At 41.3% G+C, this 27,583-nt stretch overlaps 1 protein-coding gene across 2 annotated transcripts in view; it reads left to right on the top strand.

Moving 5' to 3' along the window:
* The window catches only part of PCSK2 (proprotein convertase subtilisin/kexin type 2), a 282,294-nt gene that overhangs the window by 177,970 nt on the left and 76,741 nt on the right, over nt 1-27,583 (top strand). For both annotated transcript variants that reach the window (XM_044918692.1, XM_044918693.1), the window contains one exon: nt 21,482-21,558. In XM_044918692.1, coding sequence (XP_044774627.1) covers nt 21,482-21,558 — 77 coding nt within the window. The remainder of the gene's footprint in view (nt 1-21,481; nt 21,559-27,583) is intronic.

Genomic DNA, 27,583 nt, shown 5'->3' with positions numbered 1-27,583 from the left:
TTTTTCACACATCATGGAGAGTTAGACATCACAAAGAATTTGATAGGAATATATTTAGTAACAGTATCACTTATGTTCAGTCCCAAGCAGAGACCCATATCTACTTTGGGGCTCATTATATCCTGAGTGACAATGGGTGCTCAGCAAATCTCTTTTGATTATGATGATTAACCACATTGCTCAGTGTCTTTAATAGCTAGTGAGGAATTGGACCAGACCTGGGGTTTTTTAAATATGACCTACTGTGCGATTATGTATTTAATCACTTTTACTTAATGGACTCACTGTTTTAACTTAATAGATTGTTTCTAAAGGTAACTGTATGTTATCACCATAATGGAAACCATCACTGGCTATACAAATAAGATGATCATTAAAAATAGACACAGTCCTCCCCTAAAACTCCCAGTGAACAGCCCATGGTGGGTGCAGCATGCCTTGAGAAATGCCAGGCTGGGGTGTGCCTATAGCAGAGGAGCTTGGAATGAATAGCCAGGTCATCGGTCCCCTCAGCTCTGTGTGCCTGCAACACACAGCAACCGATAAAGAATGCAGGAGAATGAGAGGCATATGTCTCAAGTGAACAACAATGAAATCTACCGCACGAACCTAAAGAAGTAAAATACACGGAAAGGATAGGAAAGTATGCTAAGGCCTAGAGCTACTTAGACTTTGCAGCTCCAGGGACCACCAGCTAAAAAAACAGAGAGAGAGAACCCATGTCCTGGGACAGGGACCAGGACTCATTTATCTGGCGTGTCTATAATTTGGGAAGGGGCAGGGACTGAACTCAGGAAAAGCTCAGTACCATGTTCACTGCTGCTGAAAATTTCCTTCTGCCTTTGCTCTAAAGGAAAACACCTACAGAGGTACACAAAGGTAGGTATTTTCAGGGGGGAAAACTTACCTGCAACCTCATACATTGTTCAGGAGAATGCCAAATGGGGTAATCCCTTTGAAAAAAGGTTTGGCAGTCACTTACAAAGTTAAACACATGCTTACCGTACAACCCGCAATCCCACTCCCTAAGTATTTACCAAAGCATATGTCCGTAAAGAGACATATATAAGAATGTTCATAGCAGCTTTATTCATATTTGCAAGAACTGGAAATAATTCAAATGCCCATCAACAAGTGAATGGATAAATAAAATTGGGGTGTGTTCATACAATGGAATACCATTCCCCAACCAAAGGAACAAACTACTAATGCATACAAGAACATAGGCAGATCTCAAGAACACTATGTTAGCTAAAGAAGGCTGGGGACAAACAAAGAGAAGTACCTACTCTCTGGTTCTACTCAGAATAGTGGTTGACCGAGGGTGGGTGGAGATAAATTCAGAAGGGCATGAGAGAACTTTCCAAGAGATGGAAATGTCCTCCATCTTGACTGCAATGATGGTTTCATGGGTGTACAGATTGCCAAAACTCACCCAGCTGCACCCTTAGTACCACCTACTTTCCTACAGTGAATTATACGTCAATTTTAAAAGTACAATTTTTAAAATAACTTTAGGCTAAAGAGCTATTTTAGAAATCAGTTACTACTGAGAAGGCCCCAGGATTGAGGGAAGAGCAGGAATGGGAACAGTCCATGTCCTGGAAGATCTGCGTGTTCACTGCCCCTAGGAGAAGATATATATGCCCACCTACCTCCCTAGGTTGTCTCAAGCATAAAAGAAGGAAAGAGATGCCAAGACATTTAGAAACTCTCCGATCGCTGTACAGGCTGAGGGGGGTGTTGTTTAATCATGATTACTAAATCCTTAGAGCCACATTACTCCTGCTTTTTTCCATATTTGCATTTTTAATATAGAAGGAAGCTTGCTCATCATAAAAAAGACTTAGACGTTACAGAAGAGTAGATAAAATAAAAACTGCCAGCTCCCTTCTCTCCCCACTCCCACCCCTCCTCTACAATCCCCACTCACTTCCCAATTTTAATGATGTGGCTGTTTTGTGTGAATCTTCCAGATTTTTTTCCCCAAAACTGTAATCATACAGTGGATCATATTGTGCAACCTGCCTTGTTATGTAACAACATATTCTCTCCCATAGTATGGATACACCGTAATTTATTCAACTAAGCCCCTAAAATTTAACTTTTTGATTCTCCCCCAGTGTTCTGCTACTATAAACTATGGGATGAATATATTTCGTTGGCCATAGGTCTTTGAATTCTTGTATGACTATCCTTTCAGAATAAATTCTTAGAGGTGACATTTCTGGGTCAAGCAGTACATGCAATTTTAATTTTGATAAAGCTTATCAAATTATTCTCTGAAAAGACTGAATCAATTTACAGTCCTTCCAAAAGCATCACTTCTCCTTCTGATCTCATAGGGAAAATAAAGTGAAGGGAATGTTGCAATATTCAAAGACTCTCCAATGCCCTTGAAAAGCAAAAGTGATGCTGAGGCCAACATGTCCCTATTTTCACTGCTAACTTGAAATTTCCATAATGAGGAAATAAAATACATGATTTTTAAAAAAACTGGTAAGCAATGAGATTAATGAGAGTTGAGAGCCTATGACTTGAACATTTGCTGGTTAATAGATTTAGGGATAGAAAACAGGGTTACGTCAATTACAGTAATTAACCAGAGATGAAGATGAATTGAAGGGAACCTCTTTTGCCAGCCAAGCCTCAGTTGAAATGCTGAATAATGAGCCGCTGGTGGGGATGGGAAGGTGAGAAATGGGTTCGGATTTAGAAAAGGATGAAGCTTTCATCCTGCAGGATGTATGCTGGGTTCTCAGAAACAGAGTTCCATCCTGCCTCCACATCCCAAAGAACCCCCATCTGGAAGAGTTCGCCTTTCAAGAAATAGGATGCTTTTTAACAAACACATTTTGGCTATATCCCCCAAGGTATTTTTTTTCTCCTTAAATGGAGATAAACTCTTTCTGAACCTGAAAGAACATGACCCTGAAGGAAACGTGTCCCTGTGATGAAATGGACAAATGGGAAAAACACCAAATCCAGTGCTTCAGCATCTTGCTGACCAAGTCAGAGAGAATCCATGACCCACCCAGTAGTAAATTTTGTTGGAAATAGGTCTTTAGAATAGAAAAAAAAAAGAAAAGAAAAAATATTTCAGGAAGAAGACAGTACATTCCAAAGCTTTAACTAGAAATCATCTATAATACTTCAGCAGGATAAGAGCACTGACTTATTATCACTTGCAACCACTCTAGTCAGAAAGCTAATTGCTGGTTTTCCATTCACTTTTTTCTTTTTACAGAAAGTAAAATTTATTCTTTTTGGTGCAACGTTCTATGAGTTGGACAATTGCATAAAATCACATCACCACCACCACAATCAAGAGATAGAACATCCCCATCACGCCAAATATCTTGACTCATGCTTCCCCTTGTGGTCAGCTCCTCTGAAGACCCCACCCTCAGTCCCTTACAACCACAGATCTACTTTCTGTTCCTGTAGTTGTGCCTTCTCTAGAGAATGTCATATACTGGAATTCTAGCCTCTTCAATCTGGCTGTTGTCATTGCATTTGTGATTCATCCACGTGGTTGTATATATCAATACTTGCTCCTTTTTTGTTGCCATGTAGTATTCCATCAAGTGCATGAACCACAGTGTATCCATTCTCCAGTGTGGGACACTTGGGTGACCTCCAGTTTGGGCAATTATAAATAAAATCATCATGTACACTCCTATGCAGGTTTTTGTATGAATAAGATTTCCTTTATCTTGGGATTGCTGGGCCATATGGTAACCCAATTGCTATTTAATCTCCTTGGAGTACAAGGAGCCTAGAAACAGTTCAGTGGCTCCTGGGGTTGAATACTCTTCTCCATGAACACTGTTCTCACTTATGTAGCATGAGTCTGGGAGTGAACAGGCTATAATCTGGTCTTATCTGGCCTTCCATTTCAGCTGTGTTGCCAGCATGGAATAAGGAATGGACTCTGATGCTTTCAGTCCAATGACTCAAGAAAATCACTTGCTCATGGCAGGGGGAGGGGAAGAGTGGCTTAATCAAGCTAAACCAGGACACTCCATTTCCTTTCTTCCCAACAATTTTTGTACCTTAAAAGTTTCATAAAGATTTATGGACAAATAGCAAATAGATACTGGGATTTTTTAACTGAAGGAAATAAGTTTAAATGGAATTCTGATTATTTTTCCATTTGAAATTTTTTGAAAACATATGCAGTTCCCAAATTTGCTCATTAAATGTGACTTTATAATGTGATTATATTCCCAGAAAACTAAAAAAAAATCACAATTATACAATCCCTATAAATCTGAACTTTAGACATAATTTTTGATGACTTGCCTTCGAAAAGATAAAATATTTAAAAATTTTTATTTTCTATTGCAATTGAACACAGCTGAGTTAAATTCAATGAGTATTCAATTGAAGCTAAAGGTTTGCCATTTGCAACATACATAATGATTTCTATATTGTTTCAACTGAATTAAGTATATAAGATCTCTATTTTTATATCTAATGTCAGCTTATTTCTTTTTTCCACTTTCCACTTGTTTTTCCAAAATAATAAGGGCAAAATGCAATTAAAATATGCAAATAATGCTGCATACAGCACTACCATAGCTAATCACGGTATAAATAAAGTAATATGACACCAGCACATAAAAAAGGAGGTTTGGGAAAATCAACATTTAATGCACAAAAACACAACTAATAAAAAGGTGAATCTTAGAGGTTTGGAAACCCTTGGAAGCATCCTTGTGTTGTTCTGCCCAATTCCAAAAACAAATGGTCTTATTTTTATAATTTAGTTAATGTGTAGAAAATGAGCAAGCTCCACCTGATAACTCCCATAATATCAAATGATACTAAGTGAACAAATGATTTTAGGCAATCATTTGCTTGTAATTAGTTCATTCATTCATTCATTGAACATGCACTGACATCCACTATGTCCATAGTGGCATCAAGTAAGACATAGTTCACATCCTTGAACAACTTACAATAAACTGGAGGTGATGGAAAATGGAGGGAAGTATTGTGGATGGATATCTAGCCAAAGCAGAAGGTCACATGGGGAGGGATCTTCTTAAATGAGGTTATAGTTGAGCTGATTCAAGTTAGCCTGCTTTAGAGAGGAGAGAACTCTCGACAGATAAAACAGCACGGAGGATGGGCATGGATGGAGCTGCTTACAGGGGAGTGGAAGAAGATAACGCTGGAGCCTAGAGCTGTATACTCATTTCCTAGGGCTGCTGTAAAAAATTATTGCAAACTGGGTGGCTTATCACAACAGGAATGTATTCTTTGACAGTTCTAGAGGCCAGAAGTCTGAAATCAAGGTAAAAACATGGCTGGTTCTTCTGGAGACTCTCAGGGAGAATTGGTTCCATGCCTCTCTCCTGGTCTCTGGTGGTTGTGGGCAACCCTTGTAGACCCATCATTCCAATCTCTGTCTCCACCTCCAGCTGGCATTGCCCTACTTCTGAGTCTCTGTCTCTATCCTTTCACATGGCATTCTTTTTTTAAATTTCTTCTTCTTTTTTAATTAACATATAATGTATTATTTGTGAATCACACATCTGTGATTCATCAGTCTTACACAATTCACAGCACTCTCCATTGCACATATCCTCTCCAATGTCCATCACCCAGCCACCCCATCCCTCCCATCCTCCCCCACTCCAGCAACCCTCAGTTTGTTTCCTGAGATTAAGAGTCTCTTATGGTTTGTCTCCCTTTCTGGTTTCGTCTTGTTCATTTTTCCCTCCCTTCCGCTATGATCCTCTGTCTTGTTTCTCAAATTCCTCATATCAGTGAGATCATATGATAATTGTCTCTGATTGACTTATTTCACTTAGCATAATACCCTCTAGTTCCATCCACGTCATTGCAAATGGCAAGATTTCGTTTTTTGATGGCTGCATAATATTCCGTTGTATATATATACCACATGGCATTCTTATAAAAACACCAGTCATCAGATTTAGGGCCCACTGTAATCTGAGTATGGCCTCATTTAACTTGTTTACATCTGCAAAAGTGCTATTTCCAAATAAGGTCATGTTCACGGGGGATTTAGTCTTCCACACCAGGGTTATGACTTCAACAAATCTTTTTGGCAGACACAGTTCAACTCACAACAAACAGCCCACAACTACAAACTACAGCCCACCCACTGCCTTTCCGTGTTTGTTCTTCGTAAATCAGGTTTTATGGGAACACAGCCACACACACTTGTTCACACATCTTTGATGTCCACTTTCCCACTACAAAAGCAGCAGTGAGTGATTGTGACAGAGACCATATGACCCACAAAGCCTAAAACATTTACCATCTGGCCCTTCCAGAAAAAGTTGGGGGACCCCTGAGCTAGAGAGAAATTAGTTGTCTGCCGATAATGAATGGCCTCCAGGTGAAGCTAAGGAGTGAGAACTTGATGCTGCAAACTCCAGGGAATGTGGTTCAATGTTGGTAGAAAATGTGCAAATGTAAATAGGATGGAGAAGACACAAAAAGAAAGTGGAGTGGGCAGGGGATTTGCTGGCCCTGGTGGGAGATGTGCTGATGCGTGAAGGAGGGGGTGGGAGGGAGTGGAGAGTGGAAAAAGAGACGTAGCTTCTGTGATTGGGACAGAGTCACTGTTCTGGGTTATGAGATCAAAAGGGAGATGCTAAGATGGAGCCGAAGGGGAGTCATTGGAGTAGGGGGAGAAGGCCAGGGACTGGGAAGGCAAGGGGGCAGATGAACATTCTTCATGGTTCTTAGAAATGCCGGGGCTGGCGATGGTAGTGGGGTGGCAAGGACCACCATGGGCAAGGGCATGTCATCCCCAAAAGGTCTAGAGCACTGGATTTCCTTCCCCAAAAAACTAGTGTCCATACTTTAAGTGGTGCCACCCCCATGCACAAAGCGACTGTGTGATTAATGTGGATCCTGGTGCTCCATCCTTGTAACAACTTAATAAGGTGTGTGCACAGCCTCCAAATGAAGGCTGTAATCACTTTTCCAGAGTTTATGAATTATGAAGTTGGATTCCCATCACAAGTGCTGTCAAGTTTTTTTGGCTTCAAAACCAATTAAAATGATGAATAGCTATGAAAGGAACCAGAAATGCATTTAATCTTTCTCCAGAACAGTTGGGGATCAGTCCTTTCCTGTGTCACATTTCACATTAGCTGGGAACACGAAATTGGGCATATTCAAAGGTAAGACTCAAACAACTTCATGAAAGGGAACTGATCCACTTAGCTTTTTTTTTCTGCCATGAATGCTGGAGATATTTACAGTGTGCCTCGTCTTCCTTTTTGCTTCTCTCCCAAGGTCATAACACTGTCTCCATCATCTCCCATTAGCAAGGTTATCCTAAAAAGAATCACTAAAGCAGAGATTAACTGTTTTGGGGGGGAAAAAAAGACAAGTGAAAAAAAATGCCGAAAGATTTTGAGTTTGATTTATAATGGATGAGAAAATGAGCAGCCAAGAAAAGCCCTGAGAACCACACACCACCCCCCCGCCACCCCCCCCACCTCTTGCTGCTATATCATGTATTTTGGGTATGAACATTCCCACCCAATTTCAAGGGCGCTGGGATAAGCAAGATTATCAGTCCTGTCATTTTTTCCCCACTTCTTATGGTCGGAAAGATCTGTAGATCCCATGCAGTACAGAGAGAAGAGAATGAATCTGAGTCAGAAGATCTCATTTCTAATACGAACTCAATCACTTCTAACTGGAAAACCTTGAGCAAATCACATGAGCCTCAGTCTTCCTATCCGTAAAACGGAGGAGTTACAAGACTCAATTCTCAAAACTATTGTGAGGCTCAACCAAAATTAATTTGTATTGAATTATACATGTATGTGGTTTATACCTAAAACTTGTATCTGTAGGTCTATTAACCACAGACCCCTGTATGATCTACTTATTCGTGTTGCTATGCTTTCGACAGGAGGAAAAAACATTGTGTAAGATGGGCTTCAGACAGTCTCCAATAAATAACATTTGGACAAAACAACTCCTTCGATGAGGTGACTCAATTATCAGTGAACTCTTTGCTATTTTTAGGACTGAAAAAGGAGAGGCAGGTGATACTGAAGTTGTATAATCAATCACACAGGGAGGGCTAGATGTAAACCAGTGTCTCCCTCTCTCCCAGGATATCTGAACTCCTAGGTAGTGGCCATGGACCTCAGCAGCCATTCAAAGGCAAGCAAAACCCTCACAGAAGACCCAAGGGAAGGGAAGCTGTGATCATCCATCTCTACGACATCACAGAACACCCAGTCAAAAGAGGGAAACACAAATCAACTTGCACCTCATCACCTTGACAACACAAATTTAGACCCAGGCTGCTATGTGCTCTTCTGATTCTTTTTCCGAAACGGTGTCTCGCTCTCGTCCTGCTGATTTACACGGTTGCTACTGCAGGGCCTGAGAGCACCCTCGCTCTTTGTGGAACTTCGAGAAGCAGGCTTGAATAGCCTGATGAGCAGGCTACTCCCAGCCCCTTCGATCTTCCCTCCAGGGCTAGGTGTGAGGTCCAACAGCAGCTACTGTAAGCCCAACTTCCAGCCGCCCCCTCTCCATCCTGGGTCCCAAAGGACATCCCTGCACTCACCGTGTGGGATGGCTCTCCTCACCCTCTCATTAAGTTATCAAGGTGAACTTGGACTTCCTTTCTTAAACCCACATCTTTCTTTTCCTTTAACCTGAAATTAGCCCTTGCCTTTGTGTCAGCCTCTCTTGAAGTGACGGGTAATGACGTGACAAAGGCTTGAGACGCTACCTTGAGCTGCTTTTGTACAACTCCCTCAAGGTCAACTTTGCCATTGTGGGGACACAGGGACACCTTGGCAGTGAAGGGCCCTGGGGAAGGGGAGAATCCAGCAAGGCTGGCAAGGGGCTGGGAGGACTGACTGGTGCTAGGGCAGGTGGTGCGCCAGGATTGGCTTGGAGGAGTATCTATACTCAAAGAGGTTGACTTTGGGCTATGAGACCATGTGATGACTGCACAAGGAATCAGAGCACACTTGCAGTTCCCTCTGTGGACCCTCATTTTTACTAAAAGCAAATGATATCCTGCTACATCGTTAACTTCAGTTTGTCTGTGTCACTTGTTAGAATCCAGGACACACCTGTTGTTTAGAATCCAGGAAACACGTGTTGTTTCTTTTCAGGAAAGAGGCAGGGTATCAAACTAAGCGTGCACTGAAATATACATACACTTTAAAAGAAATGTTTTAATTCCAATCGCTGTTAAAGCAGCTTGGCATTTAGTTTTGTCTATAATTAGGAGTTTTTGTTAAAGTTTTGACAGGAACTTTATTTTAAGCCGCAGGCAGCAAAAAATAATTCAAACCTTAATATTCATCAAAAATTATTTAACAGCAGGAAAACCTTCACTTTGAACTCTCACTCTTCTTTTTTGCGGAATCCATCCCCGCAACAGCTCTCCCTGCTAGAAGTACAGAGAAAGCAATAATATTGCGTATAGTGACCATACATTTTATCTCCTTTCTTGTTTTCCTTGGTTCATCAGGAAGGGCCTGAAGAACCAAGGAATCCATTGTGACAACTCCATTCTCGGAACTTTCTCCATAGAAAGCAGTTCACTCTGAGAGATGCCAAGAAGCTCCTCATGCTTCCAAAATATCACTCTTCAATCTCTACTACTAGAAATTGAGTTCTTTGGCTCTTTCCGATGTCCATTCTCTTCTGTTAAAGCAAATAATATTGCAAAGGGCACTGAACTGAACTTATTCATGCTAAAATATGAATGACTTACCAATTCAGTTTCTTCCTGCTGGAGAATTTAGGTGGAAGAGAGAGAAGGGACAGTGAGAGGAGAAGGTTGCAACAGGGAGATTATGGATGCTTAGAGGGGAAGCAAAGGGCCACAGGCAAAACTGACCCTATGCATCCATTTTACAAATAGAAAAATCTGTGCACACATGAATTCCCTGGAGGTCTGATTAAAATGCAGATTCAGATTCAGCCAGTCCACGATATAGCCTAAGACTTCCCTTTTCTAACAAGTTCTCGGGCGATGTCAGTGCTACTCGTCCATGGACCACACTGGACACAGCAAGAGGGCCAGAATATAAGCAATGAACAAAGGTGTTAGCTCAGATGAACATCTGAATCACCTGCAGAGACTTTTTTTTTAAACTAGTGATGCCCAAGCCCTGCCCCAGATCAATTAAATAAAAATCCAGGGGTCACTCAAGCATTCATACATCTAGAAGGTCCCAGGCAATTCTACTGAGCAGCCTAAGTTGAGAAGCACAGTTAGCTGCTAACCGAAACATTGTTGAAAACTCAGGCGTCAGTCCATAATTAATGTATTCGCTCACCAGGGCTAAAGGCAAGGCATCCCAGGTCTAGGAGATCCTAGATCTTCTCCAAAAGTGACTTGCTACTCTACAGTGCCTGGCAAACAGTTGGTACACAAGAAATACCTGTTCACTGAAAAAAATAAATAAATGATAGGCTGAAAGCATGAAGGAAGGCCAAGAGCCTATAGAATGTAAAGAATTGAAGCTCTAACACTGAAATGCCAAGCTACAAGATCGAGATTTGAGGACAGAAAGTCTTCCCCATTACTCCTTTAGATCCCCTGTGCATATACTCAATTCTGCTGACTCTGCTGATAACAGGAGGATCTGAAGCCCAGAAATACTACCGTTGCTTTATCCCAGGCTTTGCCTCCAGAGCCTCTTCAGCACTATCTGGTGGCCCGTGGATTTCTGAGTGCAGTTGGAAAATCACTGGCCCAGAGTGTTGTTCCGTGAGATGCTCACCCGCGGTGCTTTCTGTAACAAAGTCTTAACACACCTGCACAATTTTTGCAGTGGTGCTATTATTTACCGAGCTGATTTCCTTAAATTGACTCACTTCTTTAACATAAATGAATGTGTTTTCAAGAGAAACTATAAATCACTATTTCAAACAGATTACCAATATCCCTTGACATAAATGGAAGTAGCTGTCAAAATAAATACAATGAAAATAACCCAAGCCAGATGCCCTGCCTGCCCGTGCTTGCCTCCATCAGATAAGGAGTTGGATGGCCAGGAATAGGGAGGCATGAAAGACATGGCACACTCGATGGGGACCTGTCGTTGGCATAATAAGAAGGATGGAGGAGTGCTTCAGATGAAGTCACGGTCTGATGTTACAGAAAGCACCGCGGGTGAGCATCTCACGGAACAACACTCTGGGCCAGTGATTTTCAAACTGCACTCAGAAATCCACGAGCCACCAGATAGTGCTGAAGAGGCTCTGGAGGAAAAAAAAAAAAAAGAAGAAGAAGAAGTATTTTCAAGATTTCAGTTTCTGAGGACTCTACTCATCACTGCTGTTTGTCTCACATACAGTGTAATATCTGTTTCTCAAAAAAAGTCCTACTTCTAAGAGGAACAACATAATCAACAGAGGAAAAGGGAGTAGCTTGAGACTTGCTGCTGAGAGCAGGAAAATGAGCTTTCTCTTTGAAGGCATGTTTGCGGCTTGAGGCCTCCAAGGCATCGTACCTACCTTGGATGAGAGAATTTATGAAACCAAACTATGCTGGGTCTGAAAAATGAACGGATCATACAAAGGGAGGAAATGTGCCTCCCGGCTCTTAAGTGAGTTGTGTCCCGGGATGGGAGTTAAATTATTGGCTCAATGTACGTGCTCGGATTTGGACAGAATGTCCCATTGACATTGTAGGGAGTAAATCCACTAAATTGTCCCTTTCTATTTGCTAGGTATTTGTTTTTCTCTTTTAAACAATGCATGCACTAGAAGGTACTGGTTATGGTTCTTATGCAGAGCCGCAAGACTGCATGGTTAGGGGAGAAGCCTCTGGAGCCAGACTGCCTGGTCTAAATCCCTACTCTGTCTCTTTTCATCTGTGTGACATCGGGCAAAATACTCAACATCTCTGTGCCTGGGTTTTCTTGCTCACAGAATGAGAGTGCCTACCACATAAGGATATCATAAGAAGGAGCTGATGCATACAAAGCATCTAAAAGGGCCCTTTGCACTCCTTATGGGTTACCTGTTATTATATGACAAAAAAAATTTTTTTACACAGAATAAAAGGTTATGTCATGGAAATTATGTCTTCCTTCCACCATAGACCCCACACCCCTCTGTAGAGTACGCATTTACTACCAAGAATATCCTTCTCTTGCATACAAATGGGAGCTCACAAGGCACTCTGTTCTACACACAGTATTTCCTAGGAATGAGTTCATGGTAGGCTTGGCCCCTCATTCTTGGAGGGGGCTGCAGAGTTTGCATCTTAGGGGGACCCCATCATTTACTTCGGTTGTCCCTGCTGTTGGGCACTGAAACTGCTTCTGGTCTTTCACATTTATAATCATGCTGCCATGATTACCTTGAAAAGCAAGTCTTTTGTATATGTGCAAGTGTAGCTTTAAGATAAATTGTTCCAAGTGGGACAGCTGGGTCAGAGTCTGTGTGTCTTTTATTTGGATAGATATTGCCAAATTTCTCTTCTGAGAAACTGCACCAACCAGCCGGTACACAAATGTCTCCCCTTATTCTCAGAATAATGTTTTAAATTCATAAAATAAATTACATGAGATAATCAAAGAAAGCAATTATACTGAAATGCAGTTTTTGGTGTGTAAAAATACACCTGTGCCGAATGGTAGTGTGTATCATTCTTTCTTAATGCATTAACCAACAACATTTAGTGGCAGGTAGGAATGAGTAGAAAAGCTATTTCAGCCTATCAGCAACCACTATAATGCGATATGAAAGTATACATGGGTGACAAGCTCACAGGTCCTGCTAATAATATGGTGGCTTGGAATCTACAGTCAGAATTGAACAAAATGCTAAATCTGGGTTGGCAGCTAACAAAAATAAAGACATAAATTCTTTCTGAACAAGTCTGGGACCCTGTCGTAGAGCCAGCTCTCAGAGACTAATTACAGTAAATGGCAGCTTCTCCTCAATGCATCAGGTCAGCCCCAAGATTTCACACTTTCAGGACAGCTCTTAAAATATATGGGTGGGAATCGCCCTCATCCAGCCTAATACAGGCTTCTTGGGCCTTTTAAAATAACCAGAGCAGTCAAGACATGGACAGGCAGAGATAACTCTACAGTAGCCATCCAAAAGTATGGCTTTGACTGTTTCTTGGAGATAACCCCACCTCTTCCTTCAATACTTCAATACTTCTGCTCTCCTATCCCACAGGGTTTTAGAGACTATTAAATAAAATGAGAGAATTTTACATCTTATGAAAGCGAAAAGACACTCATTCTTAATTTAAGGCTCTGTGTTAACCATTGGGAATTAATACTCCTCCCTCCTCTTATGTGTAGTGCTTAGAACCTCTCTCAGATCTGCCAAGAAGAGTGACCCTGAGGGCCAAAGGAAGGTTTGGAAAATAGAAGAAGCCCAGTTGTCCAGGACATGGCTTGGGGGCATAGTGATCCTTGCCCAGCCCGACTAGAATGTTACCTTGTTCTCTCACCCCAAGAATACTCCAGGGACTGCAGAAGTTACTGGAATTTACAGGAGGAAGGAAGTGATGGTAGGAGGTGTCAAATCCACCATCAGAGAACACTCCATCACTGGAAAAATGCACAACTCTGGCCATCTCAGGGGTATAAAAGAAAGATTTCAAACAATTTTCTGACTATGCATCTTTTTTTTTTAATTTCTGAGCACTGGAGAAATGTTAAATTTCATTAAGTTTTACAGCCAGACTTAATATAGACATAAATCCCTTTAATGTTGGTTTCAGTCAAAAGTGAGCTGAACATTATCGTTAAAGCAGTGCATGTGGGAGAATTATTTGAGGAAAATCAAAATAGGCACAGTTGGGAACATTCAGCCATGACCATATTTGATGCAAGTAGGCACAATAGCAAAATTCTTTAGATTCTAATGGACTGGGCTATTTTGCTGTTCAGTTTCCATACAGATGAGCTTTGTTCTGGGGCAATATGGTTGCAGTTTGCAAGTCTATCTGGGGAAGCTCACTTCTCTTTCATTAGTCCATGAGCGCAGTGCAATTTCAGCTAATACGGTTACATAGCTCCTAGCTGGGTTATTTGGTCAAACACCTTCAGGGAAAGGAGAAGTCAGAATAAAGGGACAAATGGGATGGATGTACTCTCTTGTTCTGAGTGCCTATAGCTGTTGGAATCTCATTGGCGATTAATCATATGCCATGCTGTACTCATAATACTCCTACTATTGTTTGAGATATTAGTTAAGTCTGGTATTACCTGACATTTCACAGGGGACATCTTGTCTCTCTGGTACAATTTCTTTGAAGTCTGAGCTTATATATGATGCTAACTAGGGAGATCTACTTCTTGCCATGGTTCATAGATGTGCTCGGACTTATATGCATTTATGTAAAATTGAAAAAAACACTCCCTCCTGGTGGGTGAGTTGCAAAACAGCACCCTCCTTCTGGACAAACAAATGAGAAAAGGGTGCCCACCACCCCCCAAGCCCTATCCCAGGGCACATGGCTTGTGGAGTCCAGTGCAGCCTTTAGTTGCCCCCCTTGGGTATGTCCCCTTATGTAAGGCACAACCTAGACAACTGTCCATCGTAGCCCCGATTAAAGATACCACTTTTCTAATTTTGTAGTCAGACCACAGAGGTTGTTCCTCAGTGCTCTAAAAATATCTGTTCACTCACACAGCAGCAGCCTCCCATGTTAACTGTATTGGCCTATTATGAAAGCTTGGTGTTGTAAGAATGTCAAGGAAGCATCACAAAAATGAAAGATGAGTAAGGCCTTGTATGGCACACACTATATTACCTGGCGATCACCTCTGTGTGCCGAAGGCCTGTTCTCTGCAAGCACCTGCCAAGAATGATGTTCTGACCACGGGGACAGACAGGACACTTGTAGATGGAAAGACAAGGAACTAGGGGGCTGTTGCCCCTAGAAGCATCCTTCAACCAGCGATGGATGGGGACGGTGGAAACAATGTTGGGGCTTCCTCGCCATCCCAGCAAGATACTCTCTTCTGCCTCCATGATAGCCCTTGTCAGTTTCTGACCAAAGTCACACCTGAGGACCCACTTTGGATTGGCATGAGACCCAAGAGAGGTAAACATCAAACTCTTAGCAATGTAGTGAGGCTAGTTGATATCAGATTCCTTTTCAGCAGCTACAGCCCACCTAGAAGGAATTGGACATGGGGCAAATATGTCTCAGAGCAGGCCCCCAGGAAGACAAGGATTGGGGGAGATACTATAGTGTAGGCCTCAGGCTCTCAGAAGGCAACCTACAGACCTGAGAGGCCTAGGATGACAGTGAAGGGTTGGCAAACTCTTTCTCTAAAAGGTAGTAAATATTTTAAGATTTGTGGGATCCTGTCACAAGCCTGCTGTTATAGTGTGGAAGCAGTCATTGGCAATAAAACAGATTGACATGATTGTGTGCCAATAAAACTTTATTTACAAAAATAGGTAGAGGGCCAGATTTGGCACATGCCGTATTTTGTGACTCTTGCTGTAGGTGATCAAAGAAAGTGAAGGACACAGAAGAAGTCAGAGGTGAGAGAATGCCCACGCTGTTGGGCAATGCACTTGCCAGCTTAAACTGGTTCTTTCATTTTGTCCTCACAACAACCAAGTACTTGGTTTTATCATCTGCATTTTAAAGATGAGGAAACTGTGGTTTCCAGAAAACAAGAAAACTGCCAAGACCAAACAGCCTAGGTTTGAAACCAGATCTGTTTGATTTGAAGGCCTCTCTCCTTTTCTCTACTCCAAACTGATGCCTATAGACCCATTCATTGTGTACAACCCAGCAAGGAAAGTCCACGGATCCCAAAGGCATTAAATTCCAGACTTGGGGTCGGGGGGAAGACTGGCACTACCAGAGATAGGTTTGGTCTCAGGGGTCTTAGAAGCTTCTCTGAGACGGTTAAAGCAAGGGGCATAGTTGCCACTGTGTTCACCACCAGCTTTCATGGTGAGACCAGCCCTGGCATCTGATGCATGCCATTGGTCAGTCTGTGACTTTGGGGGCTGCACAAAGGCAGTACCTCAAACATAAGAAGTCAGAAGATTTCTTGAGATTAAGTAAGTTCCTGTCCTTTCCTAGCTTAGTGTGCAGGCAAGCCATCTGATGGAAACGTGCACAATACAAACAACAGCCAAAGTCATAATCATTAAAGTTCCTTTCTTTTTTTTTTTTTTAAGATTTTATTTATTTATTTGAGACAGAGAGAATGAGAGAGACAGAGAGCACATGAGAGGGGGGAGGGTCAGAGGGAGAAGCAGGCTCCCTGCCGAGCAGGGAGCCCGATGCGGGACTCGATCCCGGGACTCCAGGATCATGACCTGAGCCGAAGGCAGTCGCTTAACCAACTGAGCCACCCAGGCGCCCCCATTAAAGTTCCTTTCTACAGGCTAATCTAGTCTTGATTTCTGACTATGCATTCAAATATTCAGAAATCAAGCCTTAGAGTTATTAAATACCAGAGGGCTTTTTTTTTCCTCCTGCACTCAACTCTTATAAGAGAAATGAGCCATTATCAGAAGTTTCTTCCAGAAATAACTTCCAGGGAAGCCCTGAGGTCAGTTTGGATTCAGTCCAGTCTTCTCACTTTCTGCATGATGGTACAATGATAATTCAAGTTATTCGTGATGACTCTGAATAATCCTGATCCTGAATCATCAATGATTAAATTATGTTCACCAAACAGCTAGTATTCTCTAAAGCAAGAAAATAGACTAATGCATTTGCAAAAAAAGTTATGGAAGAATTCAAACCAAAACAAGCCACAGGCTTAGCATCGGATGACCAGAGCATTAAATTTACAAAGACACTACTTCCCCCTAAATGTCCACCTTAATGGCTATTTTAGAAAATTCCAGCATAACTCAAGGCCAGTTTAATTTATTTGCTTACACAAATAATTTTATGGAAGGCAACACTGTAATTCAAATCCATAAAAGATTCAGTTTTGGCTATAAAAGGATAAACAAAATGCTTACAAAAAATTGCTCACTGTTCTTTCTTGCTATAAACCATTTGATTTTTAGCTAAAAGACTTACAGCCAAACAAGCACCACTGTTTGCCTTTGGTAACACTCAGTGTAGACTGTTACACAAGGAATTAAGCATTAGTCATCAAATTAATTTAAAAACAACAAAACAGAGTTTGTAAGTCACCAACCATCTCAACACTCAAAGGTGAATTTGACCCCAGACAATACGTGGTCTTTCCCTTCTCAGAAAAGTGGTCCCAGAATTCCTTGGACTCTCGGCTGCAAGTTCTGCTGTGAGCTCTGTGCAGTACCCTTTCCAGCCCCCAAACATCTTAGGGCAAGCAATTTTATCCAGAACCAGGTTAGAGCCCAGAGGCCTCAGCCAAGACCACGGACAATTATTATCAACCAGAAAAGTGAATCAGGGTGAAAAGCTTATGAACCGTACAATCAGGCAGCAAACCCAGAGGTGCAGAAAATTCCAATTTTTCTTTTCTCTGATGGAATTTAACTTCCATCTGTCAGCCTAATTGCCCTCACTCAAGGCAGAAATTTGACCTTGGTTAACTCAGGTGTTGCCCCCACCCTCCTGTCTCCAGGATTGTCCTTGAGCTTCAAAGGACCAGCACAGCATTAGGAGAGGGTGCAGGGGTTCTGGTATTTGTGTCTCATCGTCTGTACCCCTAGATTCCACTCCTGCACCCCCATCCGCACTGGCCTTGGTTGTCAGTCCATATGGATCCTGCCTGAACCCTGGATCCTCAGTGTCCTGACCCTTGAAATTTCTAGGCCAGCTGGTTCTCTCTGTCACACTCTCACCACCCTCAGCCTCCCACAGAATATTCCTGCTGCCCGCTGCTCCATACTGATGGTCAGAGAAACGCAGAGTGGGGCCACCCCAAGTTTCTAAGCTAAGACACCCCTGAGAGCCACTGCTGATCTGCAGCAACATAGCCCTGTTCTAAGATGAGTCCCAGACCTCTCCAAGGTTGGACATTCCAACATACCTCCATCCCACTCCAGAACACAGCTCAGAAGAAAGAGGTAGCACTCTGCAACCCTTTGGGGGGTCCCACAATGGCTACTTGTTGAATTTTCCATTCAACTTGCCTTAGACAAGGTGATTTTTCTCCCTTCTATGGAGAAACAAACCAGGCTTAGCAAATAGTCTTCCAAATCTATTGCTTAGGTTTCAACCTCAGCTTTGAAACCCCAAAGAAAAAGTATTAACTTGGATTTCTCTCCATAGTCCATTCCCCAAATCTATCTAAGAATGCTCTTGCCCCAAAAACTCAGAGAAGGTTAAGGGTAACTGAACATAGTTACTATTTCAAAATAATATCCCTCAAAAGAACTGAAATCCAAATAGTTCAAGAAAAGTAAAAACAAAAGAAAACAAAACAAAAAACATGCCAAATCTGAGTGGGTCTCCCAGAGACAGGAAATATAGACCAGATTGAGAATCAAACTTTTTTAAAAGGTAAATGAGAGTAGTTTGGGATCTAAGGGAAGAAGGAGGAGCAGATCATTCAGAGCCAATAATTACGGCCAGAGGAGACAGAAGGATGTCCTCTCTGATGACCAGGTATTAAAGGAAGACCTAGATTCTAGAATAAAGGATAAGCTTGTTCAACACCAAAGATACAAGGATTGGTCCAAATTTTGAATGGGGTAGCGGAAAGTGGAAAATGAGGAATTGGTTTTCTATGGGTATGAAGTTTCTGTTATGCTAATGAGTAAGTTCTAGAGCTGTGTTTTGCAACACAGCCAACAATATGGTATTATATACTTTAAACAGTGATAAAAGGATAGCTCTCATGTCAAAAGTTCTCACCAAGGGAAAATCAAAAATAACAGACACAAAAGAACACAAGGAAATGTGGGGAGGTGATGAACATGTTTTAGCACCTTGGTTGTAGTGATGTGATCATAGGTATATGCATATGCCCAAGCTCATTACATTGTGAAGTATATCAATTATACCTCAATAAGGCCCAAAATTCTTAAATAAATACATAGAGATTAATTCAATATAGATGAAAGACCTAAAAGTGAGACAGGAATCCATCAAAATCTAGAAGCAACAACCATTTTGTCATCAGCTGTAGCAACTTATTACTAGATGTGTCTCCTGAGGCAGGGGAAGCAAAAGCAAAAGTAAACTATTGGGATTTCATCAAGATAGAAAAAGCTTCTGTACAGCAAAGGAAACAACAAAACGAAAAGGCAACCTTCAGAATGGGAGAAGATATTTGCAAATGACATATTCGATAAAGGGTTAGTATCTAAAATCTTTAAAGAACTTCTAAAACTCAACACCCCAAAAATGAATAATCCAATTAAAAAATGGGCAGAAGATGTGAATAGACATTTTTCCAAAGAAGACATACAGATGGCCCACAGACACATGAAAAGATGCTCAACATAACTCATCATCAGGGAAATACAAATCAAAACTACAGTGAGATATCACCTCACACCGGTCAGAATGGCTAAAATTAACAACTCAGGAAAAAACAGATGTTAGCAAGGATGCAGAGAAAGGGGAACCCTCTTACACTGTTGGTGGGAATGCAAACTGGTGCAGCCAATCTGGAAGGTAGTATGGAGTTTCCTCAAAAAGGTAAGCATAGAACTACCCTACGACCCAGCAATTGCGCTACTAGGTATTTTATTTACCCAAAGGATACAAAAATACTAATTCAAAGGGATACATGCACTCTGATGTTTATAGCAGCATTATCAACAGTAGCCAAATTATGAAAAGAGCCCAAATGTCCATGGACAGATGAATGGATAAGGAAGATATAGTATATATATACAATGGAATATTATTCAGTGATAAAAAAAAAAAAGAATGAAATCTTGCCATTTGCAACAACATGGATGGAGCTAGAGAGTATTATGCTAAGCAAAATAAGTCAGTCAGAGAAAGACAAATACCATATGATTTCACTCATATGTGGAATTTAAGAAACGAAACAGATTAACAAAGGGGCGAAGAAAAGAGAGGCAAACCAAAAAACAGACTCATAACTATAGATAAGTTAAATGGGTGATGGGCATTAAGGAGGGCACTTGTTGTGATGAGCGCTGGGTATTATATGTAAGTGATGAATCACTAAATTCTACACCTGAAACTTATAATACACTATATGTTAATTAACTGGAATTTAAATAAACGCTTGGGATAAAAAATTTTTTTTAATCTCAGGGTGACATCTATCCCAAACACATTTATTTAAATAAATTAGTATTATAATTCTGATTACTACAATTACTGGTGACTATTTGCCCTTTGTCATCCAACAAATGGAAACACAAACTAATGGGATTCATCAATGTGCTCTTAAAAACATTATGCCACTAATACATCAGGTTTGCAGATTGAAGTGTTTTACCTCATGAAAGGGCACAATTCTTGAAAATGTCTCAAGACCCATGGAATCAAGAAATGCCCACATTGGAATATACATCTAACCCAGTACTTCCCAGCTCACTGTATACTGTGGACCAAGAAACCCTCCAGAGCTTTACTGCAGAACTCAAAAACAAAGCAGAGAAAAATGGGATTCTCATTTTTAGCATCCCAGGCAAACAGACAAGGCAGTGGAAAGGGATGTCATCAGCTGTAGCAGTCACCAAAAGGAGGTAGATCATCTCCCATCATGGACCAAAATAAAAGGTTGATCAACTAAAGACCAAAATGGAAAATAATTTAAGTGGATATGGAATTGATTTCTGAGGGTGAAGGACTCTCAGTGGAAAAGGTGGAGGTGTTGGATGCATAGAACTTAAGCTTTGAACTTAATACTGTAGGGTATAAGAGTACTCCCAGTTTATAATTGTCTACTTATTTGTTTCATCATTTGATCTATGTCTGTCCCCCCAACCAGGCTGTAAATTACATGAGGGCAGGGATGTCACTACTGTATTCCCATATTTGGAAAAGTCCCTGGCATATGTTAGACTCTTACTGAGATTTGTTGAGTGAGTAAATGAAGTTGGTATTGTGCCAATGTTAGGGGCTTGGACAGGGGTTTCACACCCGTAAGTATTAAAGGAGACAAGCCTATGTCAGTCTGAAGCCAGGAGCTGGAAGTGAGCTTCTGCATAAAGCAAGAAAACTCCAGCAATTGCCTCACTTGTGACATAAGATCTCGGACCTTCTGACCATCAATCCAAGGAAACATAAGTCCTGGATTCCAGGTGAACCCCATTTACCCACAGGTGGCAACTCAACTTAAAATGGCAGACAGTCCTGGAGAGCACACGACTCAAATTTGCTAGTTCTTTGAGGGCCTGAAGTAGAATGGGATGAGGAACCCTGGAAAGAGGATAAAGTGAGAACAGAGAGATCCAAAGACACACCAGGTCTGGCACCATTTGGTGAGGGCTGGTCCAGAGCGGAACATTAACACAGCACTCCATAGAGGGCTGTAAACATAAAACAGTCATGTCTTGTAGCATTTTCTCTTGCCTCTACATCTGGCTTGATTAAACTTATGAGACACCTTGTGTTTTTCAGAATGCCGAGGCCAGCTATGACTTCAGCGGCAATGACCCCTATCCTTACCCTCGATACACAGACGACTGGTTCAACAGGTAAACTGGGCCTAGTGGGCTGTCTTTGACTTTAGACTTTAGACTTATTTGATTCTGTTTTTAAAGCGTGAGCATCACCAGCAAAATAATCTCAGTGCTTCACTAAATTATATTGTGATTTTTCTCCTTCATAGCTACATTCTCTAAATTCTTGGATTTTATCAATATGGCAATGTTCCTCTAAAATTGTCTTTTGACTATTTTGTTCTCTTGAATTGGGAGTTATTTGCCACTTTATTAAAGATAAAAGAAAGTAGAAATAATAAGAAATCCTTTTCAACTCACCACAAGATGATTTAAAACACACTGATTTCACTTGATCTGTTGAAAAGAACTATTGTGCCTCTCTGCTCTGTGTCCAAATGTTTTTGAAAAGTGTTTCTGCTGTAAACTTATAAGAGCTCATGTAGTTTCTTTCAACTAAATAGTAAGTATTATTGGCAAAGGTTTGAAGTATTCTTTAAATTGAGGTACAATCGATACAGACATTATATTAATTTCAGGTATACATCATAGTGATTTGATATTTGCATATATTACAAAATGATCACTACATTAAGTCTACTTAGTACCTGACACCATACATAGTAACAAAAAAATATTTTTTCTTGGGATGAGGACTTTTAAGATTTAGTCTCTTAGCCAAATATACAATGCAGTATTATCAACTCATAGGGTTGAAGAATTGCTTGGCATCCTATCCTGTTAAACTACTCAATGGTCCATCCAAAGTTGTGACTTTTCTTCACCCTGTCCTGCTACTAAACATGTAAATATTTAGTCTCTTTTTTCTGTAAGTAAAATTCTTGCCTAGATGGTTGATTTCTTATAAGAAATATCAAGAAATAAATATGCATGACCTGCTCCCTCAGAATCAATGAGGTTTTAAGCCTAGTGCTTGCTTATTATTGACGTTCTTGGGTGAACTTCATAAGAACATATGAACTTCAATTAATGGTGTAACAATACGTGGACATCACTTTTACTTCCCATGGCAAACTCATGTAGATAAAATAAATGTTGCCATTCTCTGTTCAGAAATAAAGAAACAGGCTCAGCAAGGTGGCATGACTTCCTGGTCAAACAACTAGTATGTGTCAGAGCCAACGCTTGAACCCAAGCTGCAGACGTGTTTCTAAATCCAAATTGTACCATTCTTTTATAAACATCATTTTTATTATAAAAGACAGAAAGCATGATGGCCAGAGGGTGGCCAAGGATGGGTCTCCAGTGGACCAGGCAGCTTAGACTCTATTCTTACAATTAGCAAGTTGACCAGAGTATGTCTGGGGTGCAGAAAGTGCACTTGGGTTGGGGGCTTGGCAATTACAGAAAATACAGAAAAGAATAAAGGAGAACAAAACAAATTTGCAACATTTTTAAAAAGATCATTGCTGATGTCCAATAGCACAGTTTACTCTTTATCAACTTCCAAAGCTGCTTTAAAATTATCATGCATTGTTTGGAAGTGTGTTTAGGGGATGAGGATATATCAAAAAGGTCTGAGAACTTCCGACATGAAGCGTCTCGTACCTTCCGTGACTTACAATCCTAGATCCTGACATACCCTTAGCAAATAAACCATTTCCAGACACAGGGATGTGAAGTTACCAAATAGATGTCACTAAGCCAGGGGCGAGACATAATTGGTGAGGTGGTTTGGAACATTGTACTGAGGAGGACCAAGAGGGAGTGCCCGGCTTCAGCATGGCTGATTATCAATAATCCACACCATAGCAGGGCAGTACCAATAGGTGTGTCACTTACCTTCTCTCTGCAGCTAGTAGATACTAAATTAATCTTTGACAGATTGATTCAGGCACAAAAATACCACCAACACAATGGTTTCCACCCCTACCCCACCACATCCCATTTTCTGAACCCAAACACAACCTCCCTGAGCAAGTCTTCCTGTGGGATATGCTGTAAGAATATTCTTTAAATACACAAACAAGAAAGAAAAAAAAAGCAGAGAAGTCTATTTTAAGTATTTCCATCTGCAAACTTGCTCTTGAAAGTTCAATTTGAAACTGGCTAAAATCCTCTAACAAGGACTCATCAGGGCTTACTGCAATGCAATTCTTCATTGTCAGTGGTGAATATCCCCAGGTATCCAATTGCCTGAGACACAGTTTAATGAGTCAGGCACATATGATCCTGGCCTCTTAGAAAGCCACTGATGCAAGATACAGGACCCATTTTAACCTATAAATGGGATTTTCCCAATTATCAAGTCATGCCTGAAGATCCTCATCCGCCATGGTTTGTTATTACAAAGACCGGATGGTACCAGTTCAAATCATGGCCTCTCAAAACATAATTACTATTGTCAATGCTTCTGGAAAGAAGGTGGGTCAAAGTTAAAGTCCACAGCACTGGGAAGATCCGTGGTCCAAAAGGTTGGGTCTGTCTTGGAGATAATTCCTTCTTGGCACAAGCAGATGTTGAATATAGCATCCTTCCCATGAGTGTAGGACACATTTATTAAAAATTCCCTCTGCGTGAAATATTTGCCTGGTATTTTCTACAGTATAATGTAGGGCCTGGGGCAGGAGGGAGGAAAATGAGTGGGCAAATACAGAAAATAACATTGTCATGGGTAATTGTTAAAACCTGGGATGGGTACATGAGATTCCACTCTACTTTTGTAGATCTCTGACTTTTTCCATAGTAAGAAGTACATTTAAAAAGCATAGGGCGTAATTTAGTTAAGTATTTATGAAACCATTAGTGTTGGTGTGCAAGCTTCTGAGGAGCTTGCAAAATGTCCTATGAACAGAGACAGATGCCCAAATCACCACAGTGCTAAGCACAGCCAGGGCTAAAATAACACAAGGAGAGCTAATGCCTATTGAGCCGTTGCTATGTTCAAGGCACTGTTTTGAGTGCTTTGCATGTATCCCTTTAATTGATTCTCATAATAACCCTTTGAAATAGCTATTACCAGGATTATCCCCATTTTGAAAATGGAGGCACAGAAAGGCTAAGTAACTTGTGCAAGTTCACACAGCTAATATAAGTGGTGGAGACAGGATTTGACACCAGTGAGGGGGCCATTGCATGCACTGCCTCATAACAAAGATGCCTTGGAGAGCATGGAGAAGTGCAAAATTATCTCTGGCTGGAGAAGCTGAGAGGCTTCCCTGAAGATGTGGCATTTGGTCTAAGATTTGAATGAAGGTCACTGGTGGAGTTAAGGGGTATATTTAGGTGAAGGAGGGAAGGCAGGAGGTGCAGACATGTTCAGGAGGTAGCCTGGACACCTGATCTGGGAGTTAGAGACTAGGACAGGGGCAGCATTCTAAGAAGGCTTCATGGAAGAGGTGTGCATGAAGGGTTTACACAGGTTGCTAGGAGAAAGGAGGAGAGATTTTGTGATTGGGTCAAAAACTGGGCCCGAGACATAGATGAGGACCCTTCTCCCATTGTACCCAGGGAATGTTGTTACCTGGAGGCTTTGGGAGTCCTGAGCCCAGCATCTGCCTTTGGCTGGAGCTGTGCTTACTGCCAATCCAGCATGAGCCTCGGGCCAGCTATGCAGCCACCAAGGCATGCCAGTTTCTTCAGGTGTTCTCCTCTGGGCATGGGCGCCAAATCCGACACCCATCTCTGCTCAGCAGACCAGGGGCTCTCGAGAAATGCTAGTTTCAGCACACTCCGAAACTCCGATAAAGGGCTGATGGGTGTTGACCAGCAATGAGCTTACTGCTATTGCTATTCCTGCTGCACAGGTGGCCTCAAATGCAGCTTAGAACTCAGAAGCAATTGCTGGGCAGGAAAACACAGTGGCTCTCCATCATGGGCTTCGCTTTGCCATGGGAAATAGAAAATAAAATGCATGAAGCGCACTCTCCAGCGAGTGAGCAAAGTGTTCTCCTGGTCGGGAAACTGAGTTCAACAGCAGAGTGTCTCTCCTAGGCTCTCCTCACACTTTAAACTAGCCTATCATCCCCTCTGTATTTCTTTGTTAACTGGTTTTCCTCTGAGCGCACATTTCTTCAAGAACATATTCAAAACTCCCAGCCAAGGACTGTTTATGAAAGCAAACTTCATGCATATGCAGAACTGCTTTTAGGGGATATGTATATTAGAATTTCTTGCCCTGTGCTTAATTTGATTTTGTAGGATTATTCCTTGTTAAGCAGAGCAAGTGTATTTATTCTACTGTGAACCATTTAATAATTACCTGCAGTATCCGAGCTCCGAGGATATATTTGAAACACAGCTGAGAAATTTGTAAAAGGAGTATAATTTCGTCCTAGCTTGCAATCAGAGAAATACTGACGGCCAAGCAAAATAATAATATAGTAGTAGTAGGGGTAACCCAATTTGCAAAAAGGTAGAAAATAATCCACATTTAATGAGCATCGAAATATGCAAAACAGATATAACTGATTTCCTGTGTGGTATCGAGATCTAGCATTACATGTTTTTCCTTGCTGGCACTCAATGCATATTGATTGGCTGGTTGATGGATGGGCGGCAGACCTTCTCAGCCACGCTGACGTGCTGAGTGGCCTTGACACCTGTCTGATTTAGAGCAGCCTGCTTCTTCCAAGGTTTGCAGCCCACGCTTTGTCAATAATCTCCCAGCCTGGCTCGGTTTTAGGTCAATGTTTTGTGATGCATCGCAGATCTGTATTCCATTACTGTACTGCTGTCCCTAAAAATCCCTCTTGCATAGCATTTCTTTGACAGGCGTTCACCACTGAAATGTCATCCCTGCCATCGGCAGAATTTTTGGGGCATCACAACGTGCCACACACTCTCTCTCATAAACCCTAAAGAGTAAGAGATTCTGGATTAGGGGCAATTCCTGGCCACATAGAGTTTACTATAAATTCAGGAAGGGAGAAGACATTTATTACTCAAGCAACCAAAATGGGGGCGAGGGGAGGAAGAAGGATAAACGGATGCTGAGGGACACGGAGCTCTACGTGAGCTCCTTTGATTGATAGCATTAGTTAAACCTTCAAATAAGAAAGATTTTCAGTGGTTAACTTTTTTTCTTATTAGAAGTCATATTTCATTTTGAAGAACGCTATGCAACAGGCCGAAAAAGAAACCGTGAGAAAAACGGACGTTTCTGGTTGGATATTTGCACGTTGATGGAAACTGTTGCTTTACCCAGGTGACACTCAATGGTTTAGAAAAGGACGAACTTCTTTCCCTCCTGTCTTTATGAAACTAATTCTGAAATCACCTCCTGGCTAATCAAATGCAAACTGCTTTCAAAGACCTAATCTAACTTTTTCTCTCATGTGAGCTTTGAGACAACCTCATAAGCTCATATAAACTCAAACACTGCTGTTTGCAATCAACTGTCTCTCTACCCAAACCAAAGCAGAGTGAAATACAACATAGTATAATTTTGTGAGCTGTTGTGAGCCACTGGTGAAATACCACACAGTTGCTTTTTTAAAAAATTTCCGGTCCCCTACCCAGATTAGACAAATGCTCATTATTTAAATTTTTCCCCTCAGCTAAAAGAAATAGATATAACACAGAGGTGGGGGTTATGGAGAGAATTATATAGACTATAAAAGAAATCTCTGTATGTTGGTGTAGTCATTTCTACCTTGGAAACTAATGTTATGCATGCCATATGGGGGATTTTTATGGCCCTCAGGTAGCAATAATTCTTTCCTTAAGGGAGAAAAATACAGCAGATTATGATGGACAAATGTAGTATGTTAATTGGTCGGAATAGATTAAGTGACCCCTGAATACTTTTCCCCATCTGTAAGATGGGCCTGAAACTCCACCTAGAAGGTTTGTGTGAGGGACTAGAGACACGCATACAGAGTACTTATTTCCAAACATGACACATGGTAGGCATTCCCTAAATGATGGCAAATATAATTGTGAAATTCAGTGAAGGGATGTCTGCAGGAGCTAAGACAAAGGTTCTCCAACTAGCTAGAAAATGAGGAGAGTTTATGCCAAAGGAGTCAATGGAAGACCCAACTATGGATGACCTCACCCATCTTTCTCAGCCATTCAATCTCTCATCCAAGCCTTTGAC

Source organism: Neomonachus schauinslandi, chromosome 10 (assembly GCF_002201575.2).
Source record: "Neomonachus schauinslandi chromosome 10, ASM220157v2, whole genome shotgun sequence".
Lineage (NCBI taxonomy): Eukaryota > Metazoa > Chordata > Mammalia > Carnivora > Phocidae > Neomonachus > Neomonachus schauinslandi.
This window is presented reverse-complemented; position numbering and strand designations above follow the sequence as displayed.